Below are 27,077 nucleotides of genomic sequence, written 5' to 3'. Positions count from 1 at the left end.
TTTCTTGTGTTCTTTGTCCGGATGGATACCCAATAGAGGAGACCTAACAACAAAGATTGTAATCCCTTCACCTCGGAGAAGCAAGCGGGTTCTGTAGCCTGAGGCTTTCACCAAACGGGAGAGGAGGACATACATCTTCGGCCTCCATTGGATAAGAATAAAGGCTTTCGACCATCAGGGATCTGGCTAATGTATTACCTGTTCACTATTTCATTATTCCTTATTGATCAGCAAAGTACATTCACATATAGGGGAGAGCAAGGGGTAGACTTAGCTGTCACTTACACAGGAATGAGTGCTTTTGCCCCAAACCAGTGTAAAGAAGTTGGTGCCTGAGCCAATCAGCATGCACCATTGCTGTCCTATGGGAGGAAGATAAATGGGTCACATGCTCTGCCATGCACAGAAGTACCAGGTATTTCTCTTCCCTCTGATCGGAGTGATGGGGGAGAGTAGGAAAGGTGGATTACTGCTCTGCCCTGCAATGTCATCTGTTGCAATCCTCATCCTTATTTACACCTGGTGATCCTGCCAGTAACACACTTATTCCAGAGTGACCACGCTTACTCTGTGTATTTATCTATGGACTAGCAGCGTTGTCACCTCAGGACGGCAGAACAAAGCTTTCAATGGTATGTTTAACAGACCAAAGGGAACAAATAAGAGGAGTTCATTGTTCAGGTTTAAATACACTTAACGGTAACTCCTTGCTTCACTGCATGGCCAAAGCACAGGTTCACTTTTAAGGGAATCGTCATACAGCAAAATACTTGGAGTGGGGACACTCTGATAGGGGCTGCATCTGATAGAGGCGGCCCTTCATGTACTTGACGGAGGCGGCCCTTCATGTACTTGACGGAGGCGGCCCTTCATGTACTTGACGGAGGCGTCCATTGGTTTGGTGGAAGGAGGCGGCCCTTCATGTTCTTGACGGAGGCGTCCATTGGTTTGGTGGAAGGAGGGAGTCATTTGTTTAATTGATCGCCATTCATAAGCCAGTTACTAGATCTGGGGTTGTGAAGTGCAGCAGCCTTTTTAGCCTCACTGTGAGAGCTGCCAGTACCCCGACAACTAGGTTTCTCCTCCAGGTATTTTTGTTTATAATAAGTTGCATTACATTGAAACGGAACCTTCCGGCTATTTTATACAATGCCACATATAAGGGCAGGGAGAGCGAGAGAGAACAAACTCAAACTCCAGGCAGACATTACTGGTACTAATGAATGCAGCTCTTTTTTTTATAATGTAAGCAGTGGAAGTACCTAAATGTTGATTTGGTATAAGTCTCTTGCATCCCCTGTACAGCAGAGCTCAGACTGGAAGAGGACAAAGCAGCACAAGGAGACAATCAGTTTTGCTGCATTGCTCATGTGCTAGCAAGTAGCATACTGATAGGAAGAGGGAGCAATGCCAAAGGGATGAACTCATCAGCCTGCAATCACAGGCCGGGTGCAGGAACAAGACCTGCAAATGTAACTGAACTGAAAAGGGTTCAAATGACGTCCCCTACCAAACAGGCCTGTGCTCTGTGGCAGAGTTGTTTAAATCTCAGAACTGGATGGCCAAAAATCTTTTGGTAGGTTAAACAGCTCACATATATGTATTTCATGTGTGTATTTAGCTGTCTATCTGACGCTTTACATTCAGAAAATACCGGAACATTCCAGGCAGGTTTTTGCACTTGGCATTATTTCCGTGTAATACTCTGTCATTGTGTTACTTCTCACTCATGACATATGACGGGCATATGATGGACTTTCATTTCTTCTCTCCGCAGTTTTTCCCGTATATCCTTCTACTTGTGGCAGTACTTCTCTACCTGCCGTCCTTATTCTGGAGGTTCACGGCGGCTCCTCATCTCTGCTCAGATCTGAAATTCATCATGGAGGAACTGGATAGATCTTACAACAGGGCCATCAAAGCCGCCAACAGCATAAACGGCAAGAAGGACGGCGCCAGCTCCCCAAAAATAAGTGACAACGTGGCACAGAGGTAATTGCACCAGCCTGCTTAATCCCTTGCCACCAGCCGGGGGCTGGCCCTTTAAGTGGGCCATGAGGCTGGTATGTAGGGGGGACCTGTTCATTCTTTCACTGTGATTGGCTGCCATTGATCACCTAAAATGACACTAAATTAAAGTAGTTTTCTGCAGGCAGTCTGTTGTGGGTGGAGCCTGCTGGGTCCTTTCCACAGCTCTGCTCAGGCTATGTGCAGCGCAGTAATGGTGTCACTGCTATTTTCACAAGGCGCCATCTGTTTGCAGACATTTTGGCAGCAAGCAGCGCGGGTGGGTCTTAATGCCCAGCTGCCGTGTGAATTATTCAATGTGTTTTATCAGGGTTCACTCAGCTGGCACCCCCAGAACTATTACCCATGATGGACAAAAATCACAGGAGCAAGCTTGGAGCGGTGGAAGTAAAAAAAAGTGTGGTGTGCAATATAGTGAAATGAAGTTTAAAATTATACAGCAATGAATGCAGAATGGCACCGGCTATAGAGGACTACAAATCCCAGCAATAGTACATTATACAGCGCAATGCAGAATACCACCAGCTATAGAGGACTACAAATCCCAGCAATAGTACATTTATATGTGGTGGCATTCCGCATTGTGCTGTATAATGTACTATTGCTGGGATTTGTAGTCCTCTATGCAGCGCAATGCAGAATACCACCAGCTTTAGAGGAGTACAACAAATCCCAGCAATAATACATTATACAGCACAATGCGGAATACCACCAGCTATAGAGTACAACAAATCCCAGCAATACAATATACATACCGTCATAGCGCAAGCTTCGGCGCTAGGCTTCGGGGCATTTTGACAAGTACAAGTACTTGTCAAAATGCCCTGTATCGGGCCCGATTCCGATCGATATCGGGACATCCCTACCGTTAATGCTGCAGATCATTCACTTCTATATGCAGAGCACCATCTAGTGGCCAAGTAGAGAAGATTCCCATTTCAGGGCATGTAGAGATTTCACATGTAAACTGCAGAACGTAGCAGGATGCCATAAATGCTTCTTCATTTAAAAAGAAATTCTACTTTCACTGTCGGAGTTCCCCCGCACCCTCCCCCGATAAACTGCTTTTAAAAAGGGTTTTAGGCAGGGGGTGGGTTCCAGGATTGCAGTGGGATTTGGCTAAGGGGAGAGTTAAAGTAGAATTAAACACGTTTTGTTTTTTTCGCATAGATCTCCAGCTAGCAAGCAGGAGATCTATGCAATAGCATAAGAAAGTGACCAAAAAGGCAATTACTTACCTGTGTCTCTGCCGCTCGCTCCCGTCTGAAGATCTGGAGCCTATCGAGTGGCTGTGCAGGATAATGCGGCGGGCGCATGCGCAGTAGAGATCTTTGGCGGGGAGAAGAGGAGAGACACAGCGGAGGTGAATGCATGCAGCCGGGAGCGTGCATGTTGGACAGACACCATGGGATATGAGGAGTCTGCGCTGGATCAGAGACCGGCACCAGCGCTGGAGGGATTGCTGAATACAACTGGAAAGAAAAAGATCAGATCTTATCAAGAGGCATCATTTAAGGTAAGTCCTTAAAGCCGCATGGGGGAAGGGGAGTGGGCGGGGCTCTGTGCTGTCAGCATAGAGCAGGCAGTAAACCGCTATATGCCAGGTTTGGGTAACAGAGCGCATTAGTAAATATGCTCCTGTAGTCATAAAGCCAAAAAAAAAGGGTTTGGCTTTAGTTCTCTACAATGCAAGCAAATTACTTTCTTGTATTATACGTAGGGTTGCCACCTGTTCTTTCAGCGAAACCCGAACACTCTAGCGACTTCTTGATATGTTACTATCACAGACTGTTTGCGGTGGGGGGCCAGTAGCCCTATCTTAAGTTTGGTTGCCCCCGTCTGCCTGACATCATGTGTCGGGGTTATGAAACCCGGACACAGCATTCAAAACCCGAACTGTCCGGGTGAATCCCGGACAGGTGGCATCCCTAATTATACGGGGTCTCTAGACTCCAGAGATAGACATCATCCTGCCCCTGTACAAAGCATTAGTAAGACCTCATCTGGAATATGCAGTTCAGTTTTGGGAACCAGTTCACAAAAAGGATGTTGTGAAACTGGAGAAAGTGCAGCGAAGGGCGACTAAAGAGGCATGGAGGAGCTCAGCTACGAGGAAAGATTAGCTGACCTGAATTTGTTCACTCTGGAGAAGAGGCGACTAAGGGTGGACATGATCACTATGTATAAATACATAAATGGTCCATATAAAGAGCTTGGTGCCAAATTATTCACGTTAAGGTCACTGCAAAGGACAAGGGGGCACTCTTTGCGTCTGGAGGAAAAGAGGTTTAACCTTTGCATAAGAAAAGGATTCTTCACAGTTAGAGCTGTGAAAATGTGTTATAGACTCCCCAAGGAGCTAGTTCTAGCTAGCTCTGTAAATTGTTTAAAAAAATATCTGGATGTATTTCTAAATGCACAGAATATTACTGGATATTGAGTTCTTATAGGTATATTAGGCATCAGAGATTCTTGATCCAGGGAATAGCCGATTGCCTTATGGGATCAGGAAGGAATTTTTTTTTCCCCTGTTGGAGCAAATTGAACCATTAATTATAGGGTTTTTTTTTTTTTTGCCTTCCTCTGGATCAACATTGGGTAATTGTGGGCATAGCGTTCTGTTTAGGCTTTTCTTTTTTTTTTTTTTTCTTTTTTCTCTATAGGTTGAACTTGATAGACTTGTGTCTTTTTTTCAACCTGACTAACTATTTTCTAAATTGCTTATGTATGCAGACTGAGCCCTGGGCAGGGCAGTTCTTTTCCTTGTATGCATTTCATAACTTCTTGTGTAATCTTGGTGTATTGCTGAATTGACTGGCTACAGAGACCTATGAAGGTCAATAGGAATTTGGTAAATTGGAATTCCGGTTGCCATTGGAACATGTAATTGCTGCTTTTATGAACAAGCCGTTGCCTTCAGCCACATTGGTGTCTCACAGTTTTGTCATTCTGTTTTGTACAGCTCGTGGGAGATTTCAGAAAGCCACTTCAAATACCCGTTTGTCGAGCAGTATCTCAAGACCAAGAATTTCTCCTATCATCTCATAATCAAGTACCTCATCTGCCGTTCTCTGACATTGGTCATTATCCTGCTGGCTTGTGTCTACCTCGGCTATTACATCAGCCTCTTTTCTTTGACCGATGAATTCAGCTGCAATATCCGGACCGGCATATTAAAGAATGACACTTCACTGCCCTCCTTAATACAGTGCAAGCTGATTGCGGTGGGGGTCTTCCAGCTGCTCAGTTATATAAACCTGATTGTGTATGTTATAATGATGCCGGTGGTGGTGTACACCATGCTGCTGCCGTTTAGGAACAGGTCCAACATTCTAAAAGTTTACGAGTTGCTCCCAACGTCCAGCGTCTACCAGTGCCCCTCCAAAAACTATGACGACCTCAGCCTGTTCCTTCTGTTCTTGGAGGAGAACGTCAGTGAGCTGAAGTCCTTCAAGTATCTTAAAGTGCTGGAAAATCTGAAGGGTACCGGAGAAGACATTGATACCATGCAGATTCTAACAACGCTGGGAACCGTGAAGACGGACGCAGTTGATGGCAAGCTAGCCGGCTTTAAAACTGGGGCGTTACCCCCCGCAGAAAAGAACGCTGCAGAGCTGAAAGGTAATATATACAGTATATGATTTATTTATTTTTTTAAATAAACATTACACCCTTAAAGGAGAACTATGGGGTCAGCGTTTTTCCCCATAGTTCTCCTTAGGGTAACGGGAGGACACAAACTAGCGTCCTCCCGTTACCCTAAACTCAGTATTGGGACGCTGGAGCAGATCCCGACATCGATGTGGAGATCCGCCCAGCTGCGTGAGTGACAGCTGGCTCTGCCTATCTAGAGGCAGTTATAGCGAGCGGGGCAGTTATAGCGAGCGGGAAATCCCCGCTATTTGAAAAGAGGAAGCGATGCCCGTTAATATACAAGCGATCCGCCGGCTATAGAGCCGGCGGATCGCTTAAGCTGGTCAGATGATGTCACAGGAAGGTACTTTTTTTTTTGACATTGGGATAGGCAGACATTCTTTCAAGACTGAGGGGTGCTCACATCATAACACTTCAGTACCATTCAGTTCAGGAGTACTGTGAACCCAGCCGTGATGTGCCCCTCTTCCCCATGGAGACATGTAAATGACAGGCAGGGCTCACAGGGAGCCAGAATTACATGGGGGGGGTGTTCTGCCCTGACCTCCAGCAGTGGGCTGGGCAGGATGTTGTGCTGGAGCATGGAGAGGGTGGGGAGGGGGGACCTGGAATTTTTACTTTAAAGTGAACTTGTGTTTGGCCTATGTATGTAATTTCTAACCATGAACTTCTCATATTTGCTCCCTTTTGGTCTTTTTAAATATACAATTCAAAGCGTTTTGATATATCTGTTAAATAAGTGCAAAAATACCTGTTGATGCTGCCAGAACTCTTGTGAGCTGATAACTTACTCTGCTCTTTGCCTAAAAATCCCTGTTGCCCCATCAGAGATTCAGAGCTGCCCTGTTCACTCTGCCTGTGTCATCTCAATGAGTCCAATCATCACTTCCAGTTCTTATCTTGAAACAACCCTCCCCATGTTGGGGCAGATGATTCTCTAGGTTGGTTACATTCTGATGTCAGGTTTGATTTCAGAAATCAAAAAGCATTTCTGGCAGATCATTGGGTATTTGTATGTACTTGCAGGGCCTTTAAAGGGATAAAACATAGAGAAATGTTTATGTATTGCAGAGACATAAGATGTTGAAAGGTGATGCAAGGAATCTGACACGGCACTGTTGCCCTTCTGTTGTCTTGTACCAGTCTTGCCACTCTCCGTTCTGCCCTAACATTGACTAGTCGCTGACGGCCACAATTCGCACGTTCAGACCAGATTTTTGTCTGACAGTCCAGTCTTTAAACACTTTAACAATGAGTCCCTCTTGAACATTTAACAAATTCTGCTGTTTTGCTGATACTCACTCCATGGCTCCGAGCGCCAACAATCATCCCACGTTCAAAGGCTGTTAAATTGCGTTGTTTCCCCGTATCTTCAGAAAAAAATCACTTCTACTGTCGTGGTAAACAACCCGATTCCCTATTTATAATGGTCTGGCCCTCTAGCAACTTCAGCGCCAAATTATAGCTCATTTGCCTACAAACGTCAGGTGGTCATAATAATCTGGCCACTCAGTGTGTGTGTATATAGATCTATATATAGATATATATAGATCTATATTCTATACCCATATAAGCCCTGTCCCAAATTAGACCAAACAAAAAAGTATTGAATTGACCAGCAGTGACTTTAAAAAAAAAAGAAGCCTCGGCCGCTATGCTCATCCAACCTCCAGAGCTGTCCCGCGACTGATCCAGCACCACTCCTCTTCCGGTTGTATAATACCAAGCGTCATTCAACCCATTTCCTGTGAGCCCTGGATGTTAAAGCTCCTCTCCCTTCCCGGGTTTTAGGATCCACCTTCCACTGGAGGAAGAAGGGGACCCATGATGTCATTAGACCTGACCAAAGAAAGAAAAAAGGTAAGTATACAGTTTTTTTCATGGGTACACCGATGCTCCATTTGAGGGGGTTATTGAGCCTGGAGTTGGTTTGTAAGTGATACTCAGCCTCCCATCCAACTGCTTATACACACATCTTTCATTCACTCCCCAACACTCCATTTATCTGTCGGATTAAAGGGAAAATAACATTTACATTCACTTTGCTTCATAGAAAAGTGATACACATTGGGGTCTATTGCCATTGGCCCTGCAAATCACTGTGAATGTTTCGTTCTGTGCAAATGGAAGCACAAAACAAATAATCTTTGTATTTTGTTTGTCGAATGTATTTTCAAACGTCAGGTTGTAATACCGCATTATGGCCACTAGATGGATCTGAACAGCATAGGAAATATTCTTAGTCTTCAGGATTTCTAAGACAGTACAGTTACAATACAATAGGGTTAGGAGGGCCCTGCTTGTGAGAGCTTAGGAAATAAATATGCATTTCCTATGCTCCTTGGCTCCAACGGGTGGCCATATTGTTTATAAATAGACCCCATTGTGTGTCTTTGTATTCCTATAGCAGGTATGAGCAGAAATTGATTTCTTATGTCCGGTTAAGCTCCTGTCTGTGGTTGGTAGAAATGACATCCATTGTGGGCACCCAGACCAGTGAATTGATGTGTACAGACTGGTTTAAACCCCTTCTGTATTTTTTCCTCTTCAGATCTGGCCAATTCCGATGGCGTGAAGATCTCTACAGAAGACAAGAAAGTTCGACAAAGGCTTCTAGATTCGTCTTGCTAAGAGCTCCCTCCTACAGTGTAAAGATGTTTACAGCCAACCATCCTCATGACAAAACCACTGGAAGTATTCACTGGATCAGCCTGACACTGGAATAGACTCAGTACAGAATGACCGGCAATCCACTCAGGGATTCAGTTGTAGCGATCGATTCCTTGAAGAGGGTGAAAGTGTCAAACTGAACTGGAACTAGTAATAATGTCTCCAGATTCCGATGTCTCCATAGACTCCGGTATTGTCACCCCGAGCACTGAATACAAGAGAAGAGACTCGCAGGGGTTATCTTCTTGAGGAAATGTGCTTTTCTATAGAGGAGCCAAGTCTCGCCGATGTGGTACCATTGTATAGTCGTGTTTTAGAGCGTCTTTTAAAGGAACCGGAATGCACTATTGTTTTTAATATGCTCAGTATAGCCTGCAATAGGGCTGTCTCTTGATCGATATATTCATTTTAGGAATACGTGCTATTTATTTTATATGAGTTGGTGAACACATTTTAGAAATACACAGCTAAATAATGTATATAGATGAACTGGTGTAGCAGCTGAAGGAGTTTGATTCATTTCTGCCAGTCTTGTGAATTACGTACTCCTGCCAGACAGCACGGCCGGGTCCTGGGGTCTCTCTGCTGGCTACAACTTTGTTATTGCAGCATGGCTCAGCCCAACCTCTGATTGCACAGGCAACAAGCTGCCAATACACTAATGAGGTCTTCCCTCTGCTCTCCTCTCTTGTGAGAATGTTCAGCGCAAAGCAAGAGCCTTGATTGGCTCGCAGTTCTTCCTGCCCCACCCACCCCAGTGTCTGAGTGCTGCTGTGCAGGAGATTTCAGCAAACCTATTATCAAGACGTATAGAGGTACACGCAGGCACACGCATTAACTGAATGTTAACAATACATTTTACTGTTTTTTAATGAACACATAACTTGTTTAATATTTGCTTGGTGTTCAGCTGTAATAATATTGTGAATGGGTAAGAGAATACATTACATGAATGGTAGCCGACACTCATCTACGAGATGGCCCCCCTTGGCTTTGCTCCAAGGCTATCTCTGACTGTTGATGGCAGTGACTCTTTCCAAAGTCGGGTCCCTTCGATGGCTTGGCCCAAGCAAAGTGCTTCTGAACCTGTTGTAGAGTGACGTTGGTTGATTCCCTACAATATGGAAGCTCCCAGTGCTGGTACTAAGGGACATGTGAGCACAAACTCAGCCAATCAAATTCTACAGTGGGCTGAGATGCTTCTACATCATCTATCATGAGCAGGTCATATCTGTCTGGACTTTGGAAATATCCATTGTGATATCTGTGGCCCTGCACACCATGGAGGGTGCTGCTATGTGCAGACTTCCTGAAGGTCCCATTCGCACGGGGACACGTGGTGCATTCTGAGATTCCTGCAGCAAGAACCTTACAGATTTCTGTGGCAGGAGTCCCCGTTCCAATGCGGCTGCAGTACCCATTGAAGTTTAACGATGGGGTGATAACGGCCGCATCTGTCTGTGGCAGTCTGCATGTAATCGTGCACGGTACAATCTTATGCGGTTTGGAATAGATGATTGTACCTGAACACATCTATCCTGCATCCAGTGACGATCGTCTGTGCCAAACCGCATGCAATTGTACGATTACATGCCGACACGCGCTGACGGATACACCCTGCCATTCACTTTATTTGGTTTAGCGGGACACTAGACATTCCTGCTGCAAGAATATGTAGGTTCCTGCCGCAGGAATCTTCCAATGCCCTTAATCCCCCTCCACAGATGCACACTTACCCCGACCTGGCAGTGGTGTTTGTTTACATCCTGACTCTGCCTGCGCATGACAGGTCTGTGGGGCCATCTCTCTTCGCCTTGGTTCACAGCCACATAGACTTCAGTTTAATGTGCAGGTGCAGCTAGGACAGTGACACTTGCAGCGCTGGATGTAAACAATCCCTGGAGGGCCCCGGCCATCAGATCGATGTAGGAATGAAGGGGGAGGGTGTTATTGGTTAGGTCAGGACAAAGGGGCAAAAAGCATAAGCGCACATTGTCTTAAAGTGCCCTTCCCTTGTCCTTTTATGTAGAGAACCCCTTTAAAGGGCTTTCCATGTAGATAACTGACATTATTAGCTTATACTGTTACTGCAGAATATCACTTTCTTTGTATCTTCCTTCCTTCTGTCCTCGTCTTCCATGCATCTTTATTGTAGGTCTCTCCTGAGGTCCCAACTGATCTCTCTACAGGAGAATCCAATACAAGGAATGGAGTTTTCCACTGCAGCAGATTAAAGACCAATTCTGCTGCAACGGAGGAGGGGACTGAGGCCGGAGAGACGCTCCATGTCTTTCATTATATACGTGTTGTCTTCTGTCTTCCCTTGTTCTTGTAATTAACATTGTATAGACAAACCATTTGTTGTACTTGAATAGATGTGCTGCATATTCTGTTTTATTAGATTGTGGTTTTGCAGTTTTTATTTTATTTCAGGGGGAAAATTTCAATAATTGACTAAGACAAAAGAGTATTAAAAAGAAATAAAATTCGGAAGTTGATCATTGCTTGTTATCACTGTCAATATTCTGACTCTAATTGTTGTATTAGTGATTTATCCCTTGCTGAGACCTCTATGCCTGGCCTGTATAAGCAGATATACTCACTGCGGACAATCCTCGTCAGATAGCTGAACTCACCAAATACATTTTCATCTACTAAATGCTTTATTGAATGCAGCAGGTTACACAGCAGAAGATTAGAAAGAAGGTATTTGCAGGTAAAAAGATGGTAACGGTTTCCCCCATGTGAGCAAACAAACATGTGGCCATGAGACAAGTGGCCATGATACCAAAAAGACAACTTGGATAAGAAAGGAGCTACATCACACACAAGGGGAGGGAATACAGACAACATCGTGCAGAAACCAAAATGACCACAAGATGGCAGTATATGAATCAGCTTTACTACTGCTCATAATACATGGCTTAAGGAAAATGATATACATTCTTAATTTACAGTAATATAAATAACCATGCCTATGCATTATATCATATTTTCATACAATGGATGTAACAGCACAGTCAACTTGACTCTTAACTGCTATAAGCACACTTTTATCTACATCTAAAGAGAACCTGTGCTTTGTTCTGTCTTTGGCTCCCCCACTTCAGCTACTGGGAGCAAGAGAATACTTTTTTTTTTTTTTGTAAGTCATAGCTTACACAAGGCTATGAATTCTCTCTCCATTGGACAGCAGTGGTGATTGGCACAGCATTGACACATGGAATGAGTCCCCTCCATACTCAGACGTACTGGGGATTTGATATGTTACCAGTGTTTGTTGAGTGAGGGAAAGCTATGTGCTGCTGAGGAGGGCATTAAAACAAACTTGTTGCTGCGCATGGGCAGATCCCAGGTTTTCAGTGGTGTGCCCGTAGATGAAGGATTAGTATGTGGCATACAGATAATATACAGGATTTATATTGCGCCAACAGTTTGCACAGTGCTTTACAATATAGGGGAAGACATTAAAATCACAATACAAGACAAGATGGAAAGGAGGGCCCTGCCCGTTGAGTTATAATTGTTCACTCAGACAGCAGTAAGATGAATGCATCTTGTCAATATCTACTTTTTACAGAGGACCATTCATGCCTAGAACTAGTGCTCTCACTCTGGCATGCATGGCGATACCCAACATGTGTGGCACAATCGTGGTTTTCACACACAGGCACACCTGAGGCATTTGCGTTAGTTACTGAGTGTTCACACATATTACTATCACATAGGTGGGCTTATTCCCAAGGATCATGTTTACTGGCACTCGTGAGTGATCAGACAGCTTTACAGCCTCCAGAATTGCTTCCAGTGTAAAGCCGACTGTCAGCTCGACACAGGTAAACAGACTCCTTGGCTAGATCTTTTCACCCGGGCCCGCTGCTGTCAACGTATTTCCACTTTTGCAGTCAAATTGGGATAAAACCTACTTTGTACCCATGAGCAAGTATTTACTGGCCGGTGTGTCATGCAGCATTTATTCAGATCGCACTGCACTGGAACGGAGGGCACACCTGTACCTTCCTAGGCGGGGGCGACCGCACTGCAGGCGGGGGCCGTGACTGCAGTGCCGTTGACATGAATGGCTTTGACGCACCCTCCCACCCCAAAACGCTGTCCGGCTTGTTCTATGCGATACGGTGTGCTCCGGGCTCAAACCGCACTGGATATGGTGTAACTGGGTCCTTAGTGCTGATCAGTTTAGTGCTAACAGTGATTGATGGCCCTAGAATTATTGCCCACACTCTGAAGTTTGCGGTGATATGCAACACATGAGACGCAATTGTTTTTGCACGTACTTGCATCCGTCGTGTGTTGTAGGGGAATTGGGATAGCACAGATACAGGGACAGGTCCTCTTTTTGAGACATCAATGGCCTATTAGACCCGTAATGTCACCTAGGAACCCCAAAGAAGTCGATGATCTGCTTCATCAGCCAGCTGTATAAAATGTTCAAACATTCCTGCTCTTGGTCACGCAGGCTGGGTGGGAGTTTAATTACAACGGCTGGCCGGCAAGTGTTTAAGGAAAACAGTGGTGTCACCTGCAGCTTGCCAATTGGGCAACGGTGGAGCAACAACACAATGATAAGTCATCAGCTCTGCCTACTTTCCTCTCATAGAGCCTCATTAATCCCTAGTGCCAGCATTCTCTCTTCCAGTCTAAAGCTGGCCATATGCTTTACAACCATCGTAAGACTTTCGTTATGCGATGGTCGTAAGCTAATTAAAAGCTCGTACGATCTGCCCATCTTGGACAGGCAGATCGTACTTGCAATCATCGCAAGCCCGCCCCGCTAAGGGGAGGGCTTCCGATGACTGCAATCCTGAGCGGGCAGTGTACACTTGCGCACACCGACCCGTGCAGCATTTGTCTTACGAGCACGCCACAAACCTTACGACTTTCGGCTGGTTTTTCAACATGCTCGTAAGACAAAAGACGTGCGACCGTACAGTAGAAATGGTCGCACGCCTTCCAATGCCATACACCTGCCGATTATCGTACGATCGCAGGATTTCCCGCGATTATCGTACGATAATCGGCAGGTGTATGGCCACCTTAAGTGCTGCCCTGCAGGGGAGGACAGAGACTCGTATAAAGACAGATTCAAGTACTTATGCTAGCCGTATGTAAAACTGCATTTGATTATTTTAAGGAATACACAACTACAGTAAATTACAGTTTAAAAAAAATATATCTGCCCAGACTGCAGCTTGAGTATCACCGAGCAATGTAACAAATAAAAACACAGCTTACATGAAATATTGCGGGGAAATCCTCCGTGTCCTAATCTGTAAATTTAGCCTTGAGCAGCATTTCTTCATTTTCTAGTTGAGTATCAGAAGCTGTTTCCTGAATTGGATCCCTGCTATGATGTCGGAATGAAAGACGGTAACATGTAAGCCTCTATGGAGCAGAGCGGGTGAGAATTAATAGCTTACTTTATTTTACCAGCCAGCATCCGCTGAGCCAGTTAGTGATGTTCCCTTCTGAGTGTTTGTAGCCTGTTCATTCTTCATAAGACTATTATATAGAACGTTCAATCGGGGCTGGACAGATATGAAGAGTCAAGGAGCCTATATTCATCTCTGTGGAATGTTATCAGCCTTTTCTGTTGTCACTGGAAGTACATTTACGGCTGCTTTAAAGGGAATGTATAGTCGGCTACAGTTTTGCTTTTTCCCCAATATACATATTCATTTGTGTGAGTGTAAGAGCCGGATGCCACAGGTGACCATGCAAATTTAGCACTACTAGAACTTTGACATGCATAATGGAGACCCCCGGTCATAAATTAAAACAATAAAAAAAGAACATTAAAATATGCTCTCCTCTAATACTCTCAAAGGCATAATCCACATTTTGCAAAATATTTAGTAAATACACCAACATTGATAACTAGGGATGCACCGAAATTTCGGCCGCCGAAAGTGCCGTTTTTTGGCTGAAATTGCGGTGCATGCGTGCTTTCTCTTCTCTGTGTCCCAGCGGTGAGGAGAGAAAGTGTCACAGGCAGCCGGCATCTCTCCTCCTCCGCACCGCTCAGCCTTTTGTGACGAATCAGGAGAGTGGCGGTGCTTTCATAGGAGGCTGAGCTCTCCTCCCCGCACCACTCACTCAGCCTCCTGTGACAGGTCAGCTGTCACAGGAGGCTGAGCTGGCGGTGTGGGGGAGCCGCCGTATTGCTTGTATAAGCTGCCGGTCCGCAGCCCCCCTTTCCGCTGTCGCGCTGGTCCCGGACTCCACTGTGCCTGGTGCGGGCCTGGGACCAGCATAGTGCCTCTGTCACAGGGGATCAGAGGGAGATCAGTACACGAGCTTCCTTCGGTCCCCTCTCCGCTGCCAGAATGCAGAAGGGATGTATATTCACACACATTCTAACCTAGTCAAAAACTTTGATAGAACAGAGGCCCTGTCTCATCATTTAATCAGAGAAATAAATTATAATATGCAACATTACAGTGTAATGTTCCCCATTATAATCCACTTTTCTAATTAAATGAAATAACAGCACATCCGCTCCCCTCCCCCCCGATCCTCATTCGGACTCACCTGCCAAACCTCACAGCCAGCATCCCAGCCAGACGGTGTGCACTGCAGGGGGCGGGGCATGTGACACACACTTCTCTCCCGCCGCCTGTTACTAGGGACGCGGCCGGGAGAGGAGGCGAGTCACAGGACCTGCCCGCTTGCTGAGAAGCCCGTCGGCAGTGCAGGGCCCCGGGACCCTGCACTGCCGCATATTCCACCAGGGGGGTGCCCAGGACCGGACCTCACTGGGGCCCCCACAGCCTCAGGCCCTGGCGGTAGTTCCGCCCCTGGACAGGGAGCCGCTGCAGAGGGATGAAAAAGCCACATGCGGCTCCGGAGCCGCGGGTTGCCTTCTCCTGGGCCTTGTAAGTCTTTTTGAAGGCACAGAATAATATCAAAAGGAATTGAGGAGATGCTCCCCCTGGTTTTTGTTTTCTAGAAATCCTATAGTTCTAGTGCCCAAATGGGACCTGATTTTATGTATACTGTTGCAGTTTTTGCCAACTCAATGCCCAAGATGGATCAGCATTTTATAAGCCAGCAGGTGCCATTTTTTCATCCATAAAAGACCTAAGACCAGCATATTTTCACATTCCCCTAACCACTGTAGCCAAAGAGTGGTCTGCCTTAATCAATCATTTTGGGTTATCTAGTTCAGTGTCATGCCTTTTGGCACGAAGAATGCCCATGTTACATTCCAGCAGGTCCAAAACGGCTGATGAAGGGTTTACAAAATTTGCAGCACTGTCTCTATGATTAGCACCAAGCAATGGTCACCAATCACAATCCCCTTGGATCAAGAAAGTCACAAGGGAGAAAATAAGATGGAACCTAGTGCTCCAACAATGTCATTTCCTGACGCCAATCCATGGCAGCATACAATGGGTATGGCTCCGCCCCCAGCCCAATCACAGGACCAGTTATACTAAAGTAAAGCCCGCCTCCCAAGGCCACCATTCTTTTTTCTGTCCTCACTGCTCAAGCCGGTTATACTAAGGATATGTTGGAGTTTTTGCCCTCACCTTGCCGGTTTCTTCTGGGCTGCCACACAGGTCCAGCCTCTCCTGTTGCGAAGTTCCCTTTGTTCAGGTGGCTAAATGCAATCTTATAAGGGAAGCCTCCCCCATAGCCTTGGAGTTGGGGTGCAGGAAATGGTCTCTTGGGGTCTCTTCATGTTCGGATGCTTCCTCCATCATGGCGGCAGGTTGAACACCTGTTTAGCCTCCTGCTCTTGTGACTCCAGAGAGGAACCGTGACTCAGCTGCATCATCAGAAACTATGGTTGTACTGGGATGATCACATGCATGGACAAGCTGATTATTAGGATCCACTCCATTTTCTTTCAATTAGTTTGTTTAAGTAATACATGTGCTGCTATTTCCTATAGCCTTGTAGTGCTGCTTTGCCCTGGCTGAATTTTTCTGAATATTTTATGTCTGTAGATCCATTCAGTTTTCCATGTGTGCTTAATACCTTACATATGTGATTCTGTGGTGCTGCTAATGCCTTAGCTGAATCTTGCAGGTATTTACCTGAAACATCCATTAGCTTGCTTGTGGTGCTTTAAAGCTGGAGGTGCTTGCTGAGTGCAGGCTGTTGCCACTTGCAGCTCTGCTGATAAACCTTTTTTTTTTCCGGGTCGATCTGTTCATCTTTCTGGTGCGTTTAGAAAGTAGCTATCTGTGTGCACTAAGTCACATGCATTGTGCCTGATCAAGCAGATGGAGCCACAGATTAAACTCTGGATTCGCTCTTCCGAAGGATGTTATCTTATTCTAGAAGGCGGTAACCTGGTATATGTTCCTTTCCCATTACGGGGTCTATCCAGGAGTCTTGTCCAAGGTGAAATTGTTTCTGAATGTGTTTACCAGTGGTACAAATAAATAAATATCTCAGAATTACCCTCCCTGGTTGTGTGCTAGTTAGATTCCATTGTATGTTGCCATGGATTGGCGTCAGGAAAACGGAAAATTGTATACTTGTAATTTTCCTTTCCTGACGCCAATACATGGCAGCATACAGGACCCTCCCATGGCTTTCGCATTGAGTACTTGATACGAGAATGGTGTCCTTGGGAGGCGGGCTTTAATTTATAGTATAACTGCTCCTGTGATTGGGCTGGGGCGGAGCCATACCCATTGTATGCTGCCATGTATTGGCGTCAGGAAAGGAAAATTACCGATAGGTAAGTATACAATTTTCTGTTTTCTACAGCACAGAAAACGGAAAATTGTATACTTACCTATCGGTAATTTTCCTTTCCTGATGCCAGTACATGGCAGCATACAATGGGTATGGCTCTGCACCCAGCCCAATCACAGGACCAGTTATACTATAAATTAAAGCCCGCCTCCCAAGGCCACCATTCTCGTAACAAGTACTCAATGCGAAAGCCATGGGAGGGTCCTATATGCTGCCATGTACTGGCATCAGGAAAGGAAAATTACCGATAGGTAAGTATACAATTTTCCGTTTTCCTGACACCGTACATGGCAGCATACAATGGGATATAGCGATCACACAAACAGGGAGGGTAATTCTGAGATAATAAATTATTTGTACCACATGCAGAACCAACTTCCCCATGGATCTTCCTCCTGGATAGACCCTGTAATGGAACAGGAACATATGGCAGGTTACTGCCTTCCAGAATAACTCTGGAGGTACATCACTGAATTCTATCCATAGGGATGACAGTCTGCGGAAGAGCGAACCCAGAGATTGATCTGTGGCTCCATATGCTTGACCAGGCACAATGCATGTGACCTAGTGCACACAGAGTGCCACTTACCAAAACCACCAGAAAGATGAACAGATCGACCTGAATAACCTCCATGCTCTTCCCCAGCATAGCAGCCACATTGCTGGCATGAGCTGAAATAAAAACTTTATCCTGGAATACTGGCAACATGGATGTACTATTTAGATGGAAGGATCTTCCAACCTTTGGAAGATGCTGGGAGAGAGAGAGATTTAGGACTCCCTTGCCTGTGAAATAGTTGCAAGAAGGTGGTTGCAGCCCAATCTTGACTATCCAACACACTCCTCACCGAGGAGATTACCGAAGGGAAACTATTCCACATGTTGCTGCCCACACTGAGTAAGTGTGAGCTAGATTAAGTCGAGGAAGGAAGAACATATACAGCACTACTTGTAGATTCCAAGGGAAAGAAGAGACTCTTCTGAAGAGTGAATACTTGTGCAAGTCCATAAGAGATGGCTTATCAATTAATGAGCTACTCATTGTGTCTCAGAGGATGAATAGAGGGTACTGACACCCAAGTACATATTGCTCTCCTGAAGAAAGTCCAACATATCTGTCATGGCAAGGGGAAGAGAGACCAAACCTATTAAGGTTGCGAAGTCTATGAAATTATTCCACACTGTAGAATATATGTGATGTTGAGTAGGTGCTACATTATTCAACAAACATTCTGACTGTAGATGAGTAATCCAGGAAAGGCAGCCTTCACTTCCAACCTCTAAGCCACTTAAGGTAGTTCTGGATGTGTTTGGATGTTGGCCGTTCTGACGAAGGGGGCGTGCCCCGGAAACGCGTTAACCTTGAAAGGCACCCAAAGAGTTAAGGCTCAAGAGTTAGCAAACAAAACATTGCTGTAAGATCTAGTTAAGCTTTAGCAGCAGAGCACATAGCAGCAGCCACCACTCAGCAAGCACCTGCAGGGTAAAGCACCACAAGCAAGCTAATGGATGTTTTAGGCAAATACCTGCAAGATTCAGCTAAGGCATTAGCAGCACCACAGAATCACATATGTAAGGCACACATAGAAAACTGAAGGGATCTACAGTACAGACATAACAGATATTCAGAAAGATTCAGCCAGAGCAAGGCAGCACTGCAAGGCCACAGGAAACAGTAGCACATGTATTTCTAAAACCAACTCATAGAAAGAAAATGGAGTGGATCCTACTTGTCAGCTTGTCCATGCATGTGATCATCCCAGTACAACCATAGTTTGTGATGATGCAGCTGAGTCACGGTTCTTCTCTGGAGTCACAAGGCCAGGAGGCTAAGCAAGTGTTCAACCCGCCGCCATGATGGAGGAAGCATCCGAACATGAAGAGACCCCAAGAGACCATTTCCTGCACCCCAACTCCAAGGCTATGGGGGAGGCTTCCCTTATAAGACTGCATTTAGCCACCTTAACAAAGGGAACTTCGCAACAGGAGAGGCTGAACCTGTGCGGCAGGCCAGAAGAAACCAGCAAGGTGAGGGAAAAAACTCCAACCTATTCTTAGTATAACCGGCTTGAGCAGTGAGGACAGAAAAAAGAATGGTGGCCTTGGGAGGCGGGCTTTAATTTATAGTATAACTGGTCCTGTGATTGGGCTGGGGGCAGAGCCATACCCATTGTATGCTGCCATGTACGGTGTCAGGAAATGTAATATACATGGTAATGCAGATGGTTAGTCTCATCAAGCTGGGCTGGAAGTGAATACACCATTCTCTATATTACGATACATAAAAGGGCACATCCACTGCCAACCAGCTGGCCAGATAAAATCTTGTAGCAGTCCGTAGTTTGGAGACCCCTGCTCTATAGCATGCACAAATCCCCAAAAAACTGTAAGTCTATTAAATGTTTGCAGTAACCCTTTAGGTAAAGGGAACTGGTTTGTTTAATCTTTTAAGGGCCTGCTCACACATGCTTTTTGGGTTAACATACATTGTTACCGCAATTCGGGCAATGTACTCTACCTGCGTTGGTGCTTTGCGGTGACATTTATTATAAATGTGTATAGGTAGGCAAATAAGCCATTGTTTGTCAAGGTAACCAATGTATACTGATGCGGCTGAATTTGGTCTGGATATTTATACCAGCATTTCTTAACCTTTTTTTCAGTCACAGCACCCTTTAAAAGTATGCAAAATCTTGAACACCCCAGTCTATAATGTAAAAATTCATACCAGAGCTTTATTCACGATGGGGGTCTGATATTGATTTTAAGGGGGGACCCCATGCGGAAACACAAAAAATAATGGGGTTCCCTCTTTATATCAGAGACCACTTTTACATCAGTATTGTGCTTTTCACATCAGAGTCCCCCTTTACAGCAGGAGCCCACCTTCACATCAGAGTCCCCTCTCTTTTCACATCACATGAGCCCTCTTCACATCTGGATTCCCCTTTCATATCAGAGTCTCACCTTCACATCAGAAGCTCCCCTTTCACATCTGGATTCCCCTTACATATCCGAGTCCCCCTTTTCATATCCAAGTCCCCTCTTTTCATATCAAAGTCCCCTCCTTTCATATCTGAATCCCCCTCTTTCATATCAAAGTCCCCTCCTTTCATATCAGAGTCCCACTCTTTCATATTAAAGTACCCCCTTTCATATCAAAGTCCCCTCTTTTCATATCAGAGTCCCCCCCTTTCATATCAGAGTCCCCTCTTTCATATCCGAGTCCCACTCTTTCATATCCGAGTCCCACTCTTTCATCCCCCTTTCATATCAGAGTCCCCCCCTTTCATATCAGAGTCCCCCCCTTTCATATCAGAGTCCCCCCCTTTCATATCAGAGTCCAGTCCCCCCTTTCATATCTGAGTCCCTCTCTATAACCTGAGAAGCCCTCTCTTTATATAAGAGCCCCTCTTTCATTTCCGAGTCCTCCTTTCACATCAGAAGCCTGTCTGCACCATGTAAAAGCAGGACGCTGTGCATACATTTTGAGGCATCCGTTAGGAAGGCATAGGGCACCCTAGTTGAGAAAGACTGCTCTATGCACTAATGTCCTCATGTGGTGGAGGGGTTAAGCAACCTGTGTACATTTTCTTTCCCTTTCAGCAGATTTTATTTGATCAGTTTTTACTGTATAAATGGCAGTCGTGTTCATTCTATGTTATTCCCCCAATATCTCAGCTCTGCAGTGTTTTAAGTCTGTGTAATAGTTCCACATTGTATAGTCTCACGGTGAGTTATATAATGGAGCGGAGGATGATTTGTGAAGACGCTGGTAATGGGGTATTCTCCCCCGCTGTACACTGATAAGTACATATATGACGGGATCAGCAGGCTACACGGAAAGCAGCTGGATAACACGCTGGGCTTCCACTTTAAGGTGTGAGCGTTGTCTAAATCCACTTGGAGCAGGAATTTCATATACTGACCGCCATATATCATCCGTGTGCCGCCAAGGATTTACATTGATGTTTCTGCTTTCATTAGCTAAGCAGATTAGCTGCTTGTATCTGCTGGATGACGAGGACGGTAATTAGTGAGCCATGTGTTGGGTAATGTCCCTGATCATGGTACATAAAGCAGACCTGGCCGTTTAAAGTGAAACCCCGCCCCCCTGCACCATAGGCCCCATTCACACCTGAACACACAAAAAAGAGTGCTTTGATGCAGGTTTGCAAAACACACTTGCTGTACCATTACCATTAACGGCACCCCCAAACGCGGCCAGGAAGATGCGTGTTTGACCGTTAAAGCGCATTTGCCACATGTCCCTATTGGTTTTCGATGGGTTCCTGCATGCGCGACAAACATGGAATGGTAGTGCATGTAGCAAAATCTGTGACTTGTGATCCGCATATATCCCCCCGGCGCGCGTTTGTTCGCATTTTAACGCATGCAAACGTGGGGAGGGAAAACCACATGTTTGCCCATCCATGTTTGGGGTGTCATTATCTGGTAAGGGCACAGCAAGCACGTGTTGCATTTTTGACGTTTTTTGTGCGTTCACGGACTGCTCAGGTGTGAATGGTGGATTAGTCCCTGTTCACACTTTGGCGTTGCATGGACGCATGCCAAAGGTGCGTCATGTGCGGGCACTGGTGTTAATTCACGCAACACGTCAAAAACGTACAATGTGCTTGTGGTGTCATTACTTTCCAAACGCGGCTGGTAAAACGTGTGTTTTAGCGTGCGTGTGGATGCCTGTCAAACGTGATAAAAAACATGAGAAGCCCGCAGCTGAAAATGCTGCATGAGCCACTTTGTCCCGCGTGCTGCAACCTATTAAAATGAATGGACTGACACGCAGACACAGCAACAAAAACGCATGTGAACACGCACTTCAAGTGTCGCAAAGTGTGAACAGGGCCTCAATATAATACAAGGATTTTAGCCACGTTAGATTTAAGATTCCTGTCTCCCCCTGTTATGGAAATACTGCAAATGTCACTTTTCTGCTGAGCTGCTCTGATTTTTTTAAATAAGAGCCCCATAGGCAGGCCCTGTATGTTGAGTGGATGCTGAAAATAGAACTACACGACCCATCATCCTTTTAGCACTTTCAGGATGACACAGAATTACAATTTTTGGTTAGCTGTCATTAGGATGGAATATGCAATGCTGTCACTTTTAAGGAGTTAAACCCATGGGAGAAACATGGACCTTGGCCGCAGGGGTAGCAAAGCACTCCTTTGACCTTTGACTTTTTATTCATTGCCAGGTTCAAGAAAGAGAAGATGATATCGTTGCCAACGATTCTCATTATCGATTAGTTGTTGCAGCCTTAGACCAGTCCCCACAGCCTCTTCTCCCATATGCTCTAAGTCATGGATTGAACAGAAATATGAACAATTATAAAATACTTTATTATTTCATAATAAAGTAATTATAAAATAATTTCTTTGTGTTTATTTGATTCCTATTCAAGATAATTACTTTATATATAGTCAATATAGGCACAGAGGTACATTTTTTTAACATTTTCTAATGGTGGTGTGCCTCGTGATTTTTTTCATGAAAAAAGTGTGCCTTTGCACAAAAAAGGTTGAAAAACACTGCTCTAAGGAACGCTGACGTTATCACATCTTATGCAGGTTCCACAGACCTGCATCAGACATGAGGACACAGAAAGACAGTCCACCAGCCACAGCGGAGGGGGAGAAGAGGAGATAGCTGAACACTGGGGGAGCGGGGATCATGTAAGCAAATCTGTTTACTCCAGCCCCTAGATAAAAAGCGAGCGTTTAACCCTTGCAGTGCAGGGGCCGTCCCACTACAAGGGTACTTTTATTGTAGGGAGATAGGCTTTAAAGTGTCACTTGACCTGCATCCATTTTTTTCATTATATTGGAGTAAGGACTTTTAAAAAGACAAAAAAAATATTGGGCCTCCTATATAGTTTTTGTTAGATGTTTTGTCTCCTTACATTTATGCAGAATATTGAGGTTTCTGATGTGCCCATTTGTAATTCCCGTTCACACCTAGGTGTTTTTATCACTTAAAGGTAAGCGCAACAAAATGGGAAACTTTGTGCAGCACAAAGCTTGGGGAAACTGCCTAAAATGTAAATAGCCAGCGATGGCTGTTTAAATACAAGCGTTACAGCTGTAGAGACGCCCGATCGCTTGTATTTTGTGCGGATCCGCCCCCCGCTGCTGCCCTCAACGCTGCTGCCGCCAGTCCCGAGGTCCGCTGTGCCCAGTGCGGCCGGGACCAGCACGGCTGCTCTGTCACCGGAGATCAGAGGGAGTTCAGTCCACGATTTCCCTCCGATCTCCCCGGAGGGAGGACCTGTCATGAAAATTGGCTATCACATAGGGGGATTCTTAGCCCCTTATGTGATAGCAATAAAGTTAAGTGTAAAAAAAAAAAAGTTTAAAAACAAATTAAAGAAGCATAAAAAAAGTCACATATAAAAATTGTTTTTTAAAACACAAAAAAAAATGGTATAAGTCCTCCACAAACACACGCAAAAATGTTTTGGGTGTACCTACGTGCAAAAACGGCGATTGTGCCCATTGTGCCGCATATGTTACATATGACAGTGAACGCGGATCATGAGCAATAATTTTAGGCCTATTAATCACTGATCACACTAATTTGATGAGCAGTAAAAGCTTTTACCCCGTCTTTTATATTTGACCAAAAAATTGGGGTGATAATAAATGTTTTATAACATAGCACAGGGAAACAGGTTTTTTTCAACATTTTTGGTACTTTTAGTGTTAGATAGTAAAAAATGTAAACCCCCCAGTGGTGATTAAATATCACCAAAAGAAAGGGAAGGGGGTTTAACACCCTGGTCTTCAAGTGGTTAAACAGCGGACCTTACATGTACTTCAAGGACCACTTAAGGCCTATCCTGATTCTGTTTTAGAGGCCCCCTACCATGTTACCATGGCAGCAGGCACAAGCTTGGTTGAAGTTGACGCTGGTTGTCACAGCAACTCATATTCTCTGGAGAGGAATTTGTAAAGTGGAATGATTGCTTTCTAAAGGATTTTTGGATTGATACATTGAACTGGGACAGAAACATTCTGTGCTGCTGGCAGATAGCCCCGGAATCAGCAGAAAACATTCACTGAAGACAATTGTGTTTGCACTGTGGAGGCTCAGCCTAAAGGCCCAGTCACACCATAAGGAATGCGTTCCAGTGCGTTCGGCCTCTGGAGCGCCACTCCGCCGGCTCACTCTGTTTTGGGGCGGGAGGAGGCGTGACGGTGCATTGAAGTCAATGCCCTGCAGCCACGCCCCCTCCCACAGTGCGATCGCCGTCACCTGAATGTGTGGCACATGAGTGACTGCGTTCCGGTCCAGTGAGTTGTGCAAAAATACTGCATTCAGCATTTTTTGCAGATCGCACTGGACCGGAACGGAGGCACTAATGTGCCATGCGTTCGGGTGCTGGCGATCGCACTGCGGGTGGGGGGGGCGTGGCTGCGGTGCCATTGACTTCAATGCACCGCCACGCCCCCTCCCACCCCAAAACAAAGTGAGCCTGCCGATTTGCGCTCAAATGTGTTCCAGAGGCTGAACGCACTGGAACGCACTCCTTATGGTGTGACTGGGCCTTCAAAGAAGACCTCCGGGCAGAAATATTCTTAAACTCTTGCAGTGGGGCTACCCCCACACTGCAAGGATTAAATGCTCGTTAATGTTTAGGGATGAAAATAACATACTCACCGGAACTATGGAGCCGGCAGGCTGTTAGAGCGCTCCCTCCAGCCTGTCTCTCCCTCCGCTCCAGCGAAGGTACTTCCCTCGGCGTCCTCACGTTCATACCCAGTGTATAGACCGTGATGACTCATGAGACCTTAGAACGTTGGAGCAGAGGGAGAGCGATGTTATGACGCCAGCACTGCTCTGTACAATATTGTTCTATGAGCCCAGCCTAAGGTGTTGACCTACCCCCAATGGAATATGTCCTTGATAACCTGGGCTTACAGGAAGTGGGTTGAATGACACTACACTGTGTGTACAAGGCAAGTTGTATTTTTGAGGATTAATTTCATTATTGAACAACTACAGAGCTCTCGGTCAATCCAAAATGTTAATAAACCTCAAACATGAATATTTAAGAAAGTAAAAGTGAGGTTTTGGCTTCCTTAGGAGAATATTTGGGTGTGCACAATTATTATGCAATTAAATGGAAAACGAAAATGTTCCCGTCTCACTGGTTTATTTTCATCTGTTAAAGTGAGAATAATAAGCAAAATAATAAACAAACAACTCAACATTTACAAATAAACATTTCTGACATTTTCAAAAACAAAAGCAGTGACCAATATAGCCCCCCCCCCCCTTCTTTTCAATAACAGTCATCAGCCTTCCATCCATGGAGTCTGTCAGTTTCTTCATCTGTTGACGAACAAGTTTTTGTGCAGCAGCAACCACGGCCTCCCAGCCACTGTTCAGAGAGGTGACCTGTTTTCCTTCACCGTTAAGGTGCCTATATACTGCACTATTCTCGTACGAGAATCGTGGGCAATCACGCGATCGTACGAGAATTGTGCAGTGTGAATTTTAGGGCCACGAAAGCAAAATAGGAGAAGTGGCCCCATGGGGTTGTCGCCCCTATCACCCATGTGTTTTTGTTTTTTAAACTAATTATATGTGAATAGAGGTGTGGAGTGACTGTCATGCACATGTCTCTCTGGGACTGCTTTGCTGGTTCTTTTTGCTTTGTCTTTCAGGTTACAAGCTCCCTGCTGTTGCTAGGAAGATTTACCTCAGTTGCTGGACAGACCTTCAGTCGTGCTTCTTATACAGGACCGCAATTTGCGATCCTGTATTTGACAGCTCAAAATAGCAGAGAGGCAGCAGTGACTCACCTCTCTGCTATTTGTTTTGACAGCTCGAGAGCCCGATGTTTAGATACATTTCACTCAAAAGATACAATGTATATCTTTTGAGTGAAATGTATAAGTTCTAAACGTTTAGGCACGATCGAAGAGCTTTTAGAGCAGTGGTTCTCAACCTTTCTAGGGCCGGGACCCCTTGGTAACATTTGCCAAGTTGTGGTGACCCCCAACGGTAAAATTTAGGGTTGACGCGACTGCTGCAGCGACATCTGGCGGCGTGGTGGGAGAACTGACACTGCTGCGCTAGGAGAGGGCTGAGGAGGACTCTCACCTAGCACAGCAGAAATCACACAGCGACTCACAGGTTGAGAACCACTGTTGTAACAGCTAAAATGGCAAACCATATAACACAAGCCGAGGGTGTCAGCTTTTATTAAAAAAAATAATAATAATAATGATGATAATCACTAGATGGGGACCTGATGGAGAACTCTGATTGATAGCAGCAGTGGGCAGGCGCAATAGCTAGTTTGCTATTGCAAAGTGAAATAGCCAATAGGAATGTAGCTATGCATTCCAATGCTGATTTTATTAATTTTTATCTGACTAAGTGAGGGGTTAGGTACACATATGTGATATAATTATAAAGCCCTATCTGTCCTCTAAAAAACAATATATAATATGTGTGGGTACATTTAGTAAGTATTGTGAAAGAATCACGCAGCAAAAATGTAAAAAGTGTGTCATTTATGAACAGAAACTGAAAACTAGCTCAGTCATGAAGGGGTTAATCTCCCTGTTAAGAAGGAGCCACAAGTTCTCAATAGGGTTTAGGTCACGTGAGGAAGGGGGCCATGTCATTATTCTTTTATCTTTAAGGCCTTAAAGATAAAGGAGGACTTTGATGCATGCGATGGAGCATTGTCCTGCTCCACCTCCACCTTGCTGGTGTCGAAGAAGAGCTCTGTGTCCATCACTAATCCGGCCGCAAGCCCATTCATCTGGTCCATCAAGAGTCACTCATCTCATCAGTCCATAAAACCTTTGAAAAATCTGTCTTCAGATATTTCTTGGCCCAGTCTTGACGTTTCAACTTATGTGTCTTGATCAGTGGTGGTCGGGTTTCAGCCATGTCTCTGAGCACTGAACGCCTTGTACTTCTGGGCACCCCAGGTAGGTTGCAGTTTTGGAATATGA

The 27,077-nt window shown here is 45.2% G+C and overlaps 1 protein-coding gene across 1 annotated transcript in view; it reads left to right on the top strand.

Moving 5' to 3' along the window:
* PANX1 (pannexin 1) overlaps nucleotides 1-7,272 on the top strand; it is a 40,988-nt gene extending 33,716 nt beyond the window's left edge. The window contains exons 3-5 of the mRNA XM_018556821.1: nucleotides 1,778-1,992; nucleotides 4,991-5,611; nucleotides 7,257-7,272. Of these exons, the coding sequence (XP_018412323.1) occupies nucleotides 1,778-1,992; nucleotides 4,991-5,611; nucleotides 7,257-7,272 (852 nt within the window). The remainder of the gene's footprint in view (nucleotides 1-1,777; nucleotides 1,993-4,990; nucleotides 5,612-7,256) is intronic.
* Nucleotides 7,273-27,077: the final 19,805 nt, after the last annotated feature.

The sequence above is a fragment of the Nanorana parkeri genome, unplaced genomic scaffold (assembly GCF_000935625.1).
Source record: "Nanorana parkeri isolate BGI_ZX_2015 unplaced genomic scaffold, ASM93562v1 scaffold254, whole genome shotgun sequence".
NCBI classification, from domain to species: Eukaryota; Metazoa; Chordata; class Amphibia; order Anura; family Dicroglossidae; genus Nanorana; species Nanorana parkeri.
The sequence above is the reverse complement of the archived record's forward strand: the minus strand, read 5'-3'. Positions and strand labels throughout refer to the sequence as shown.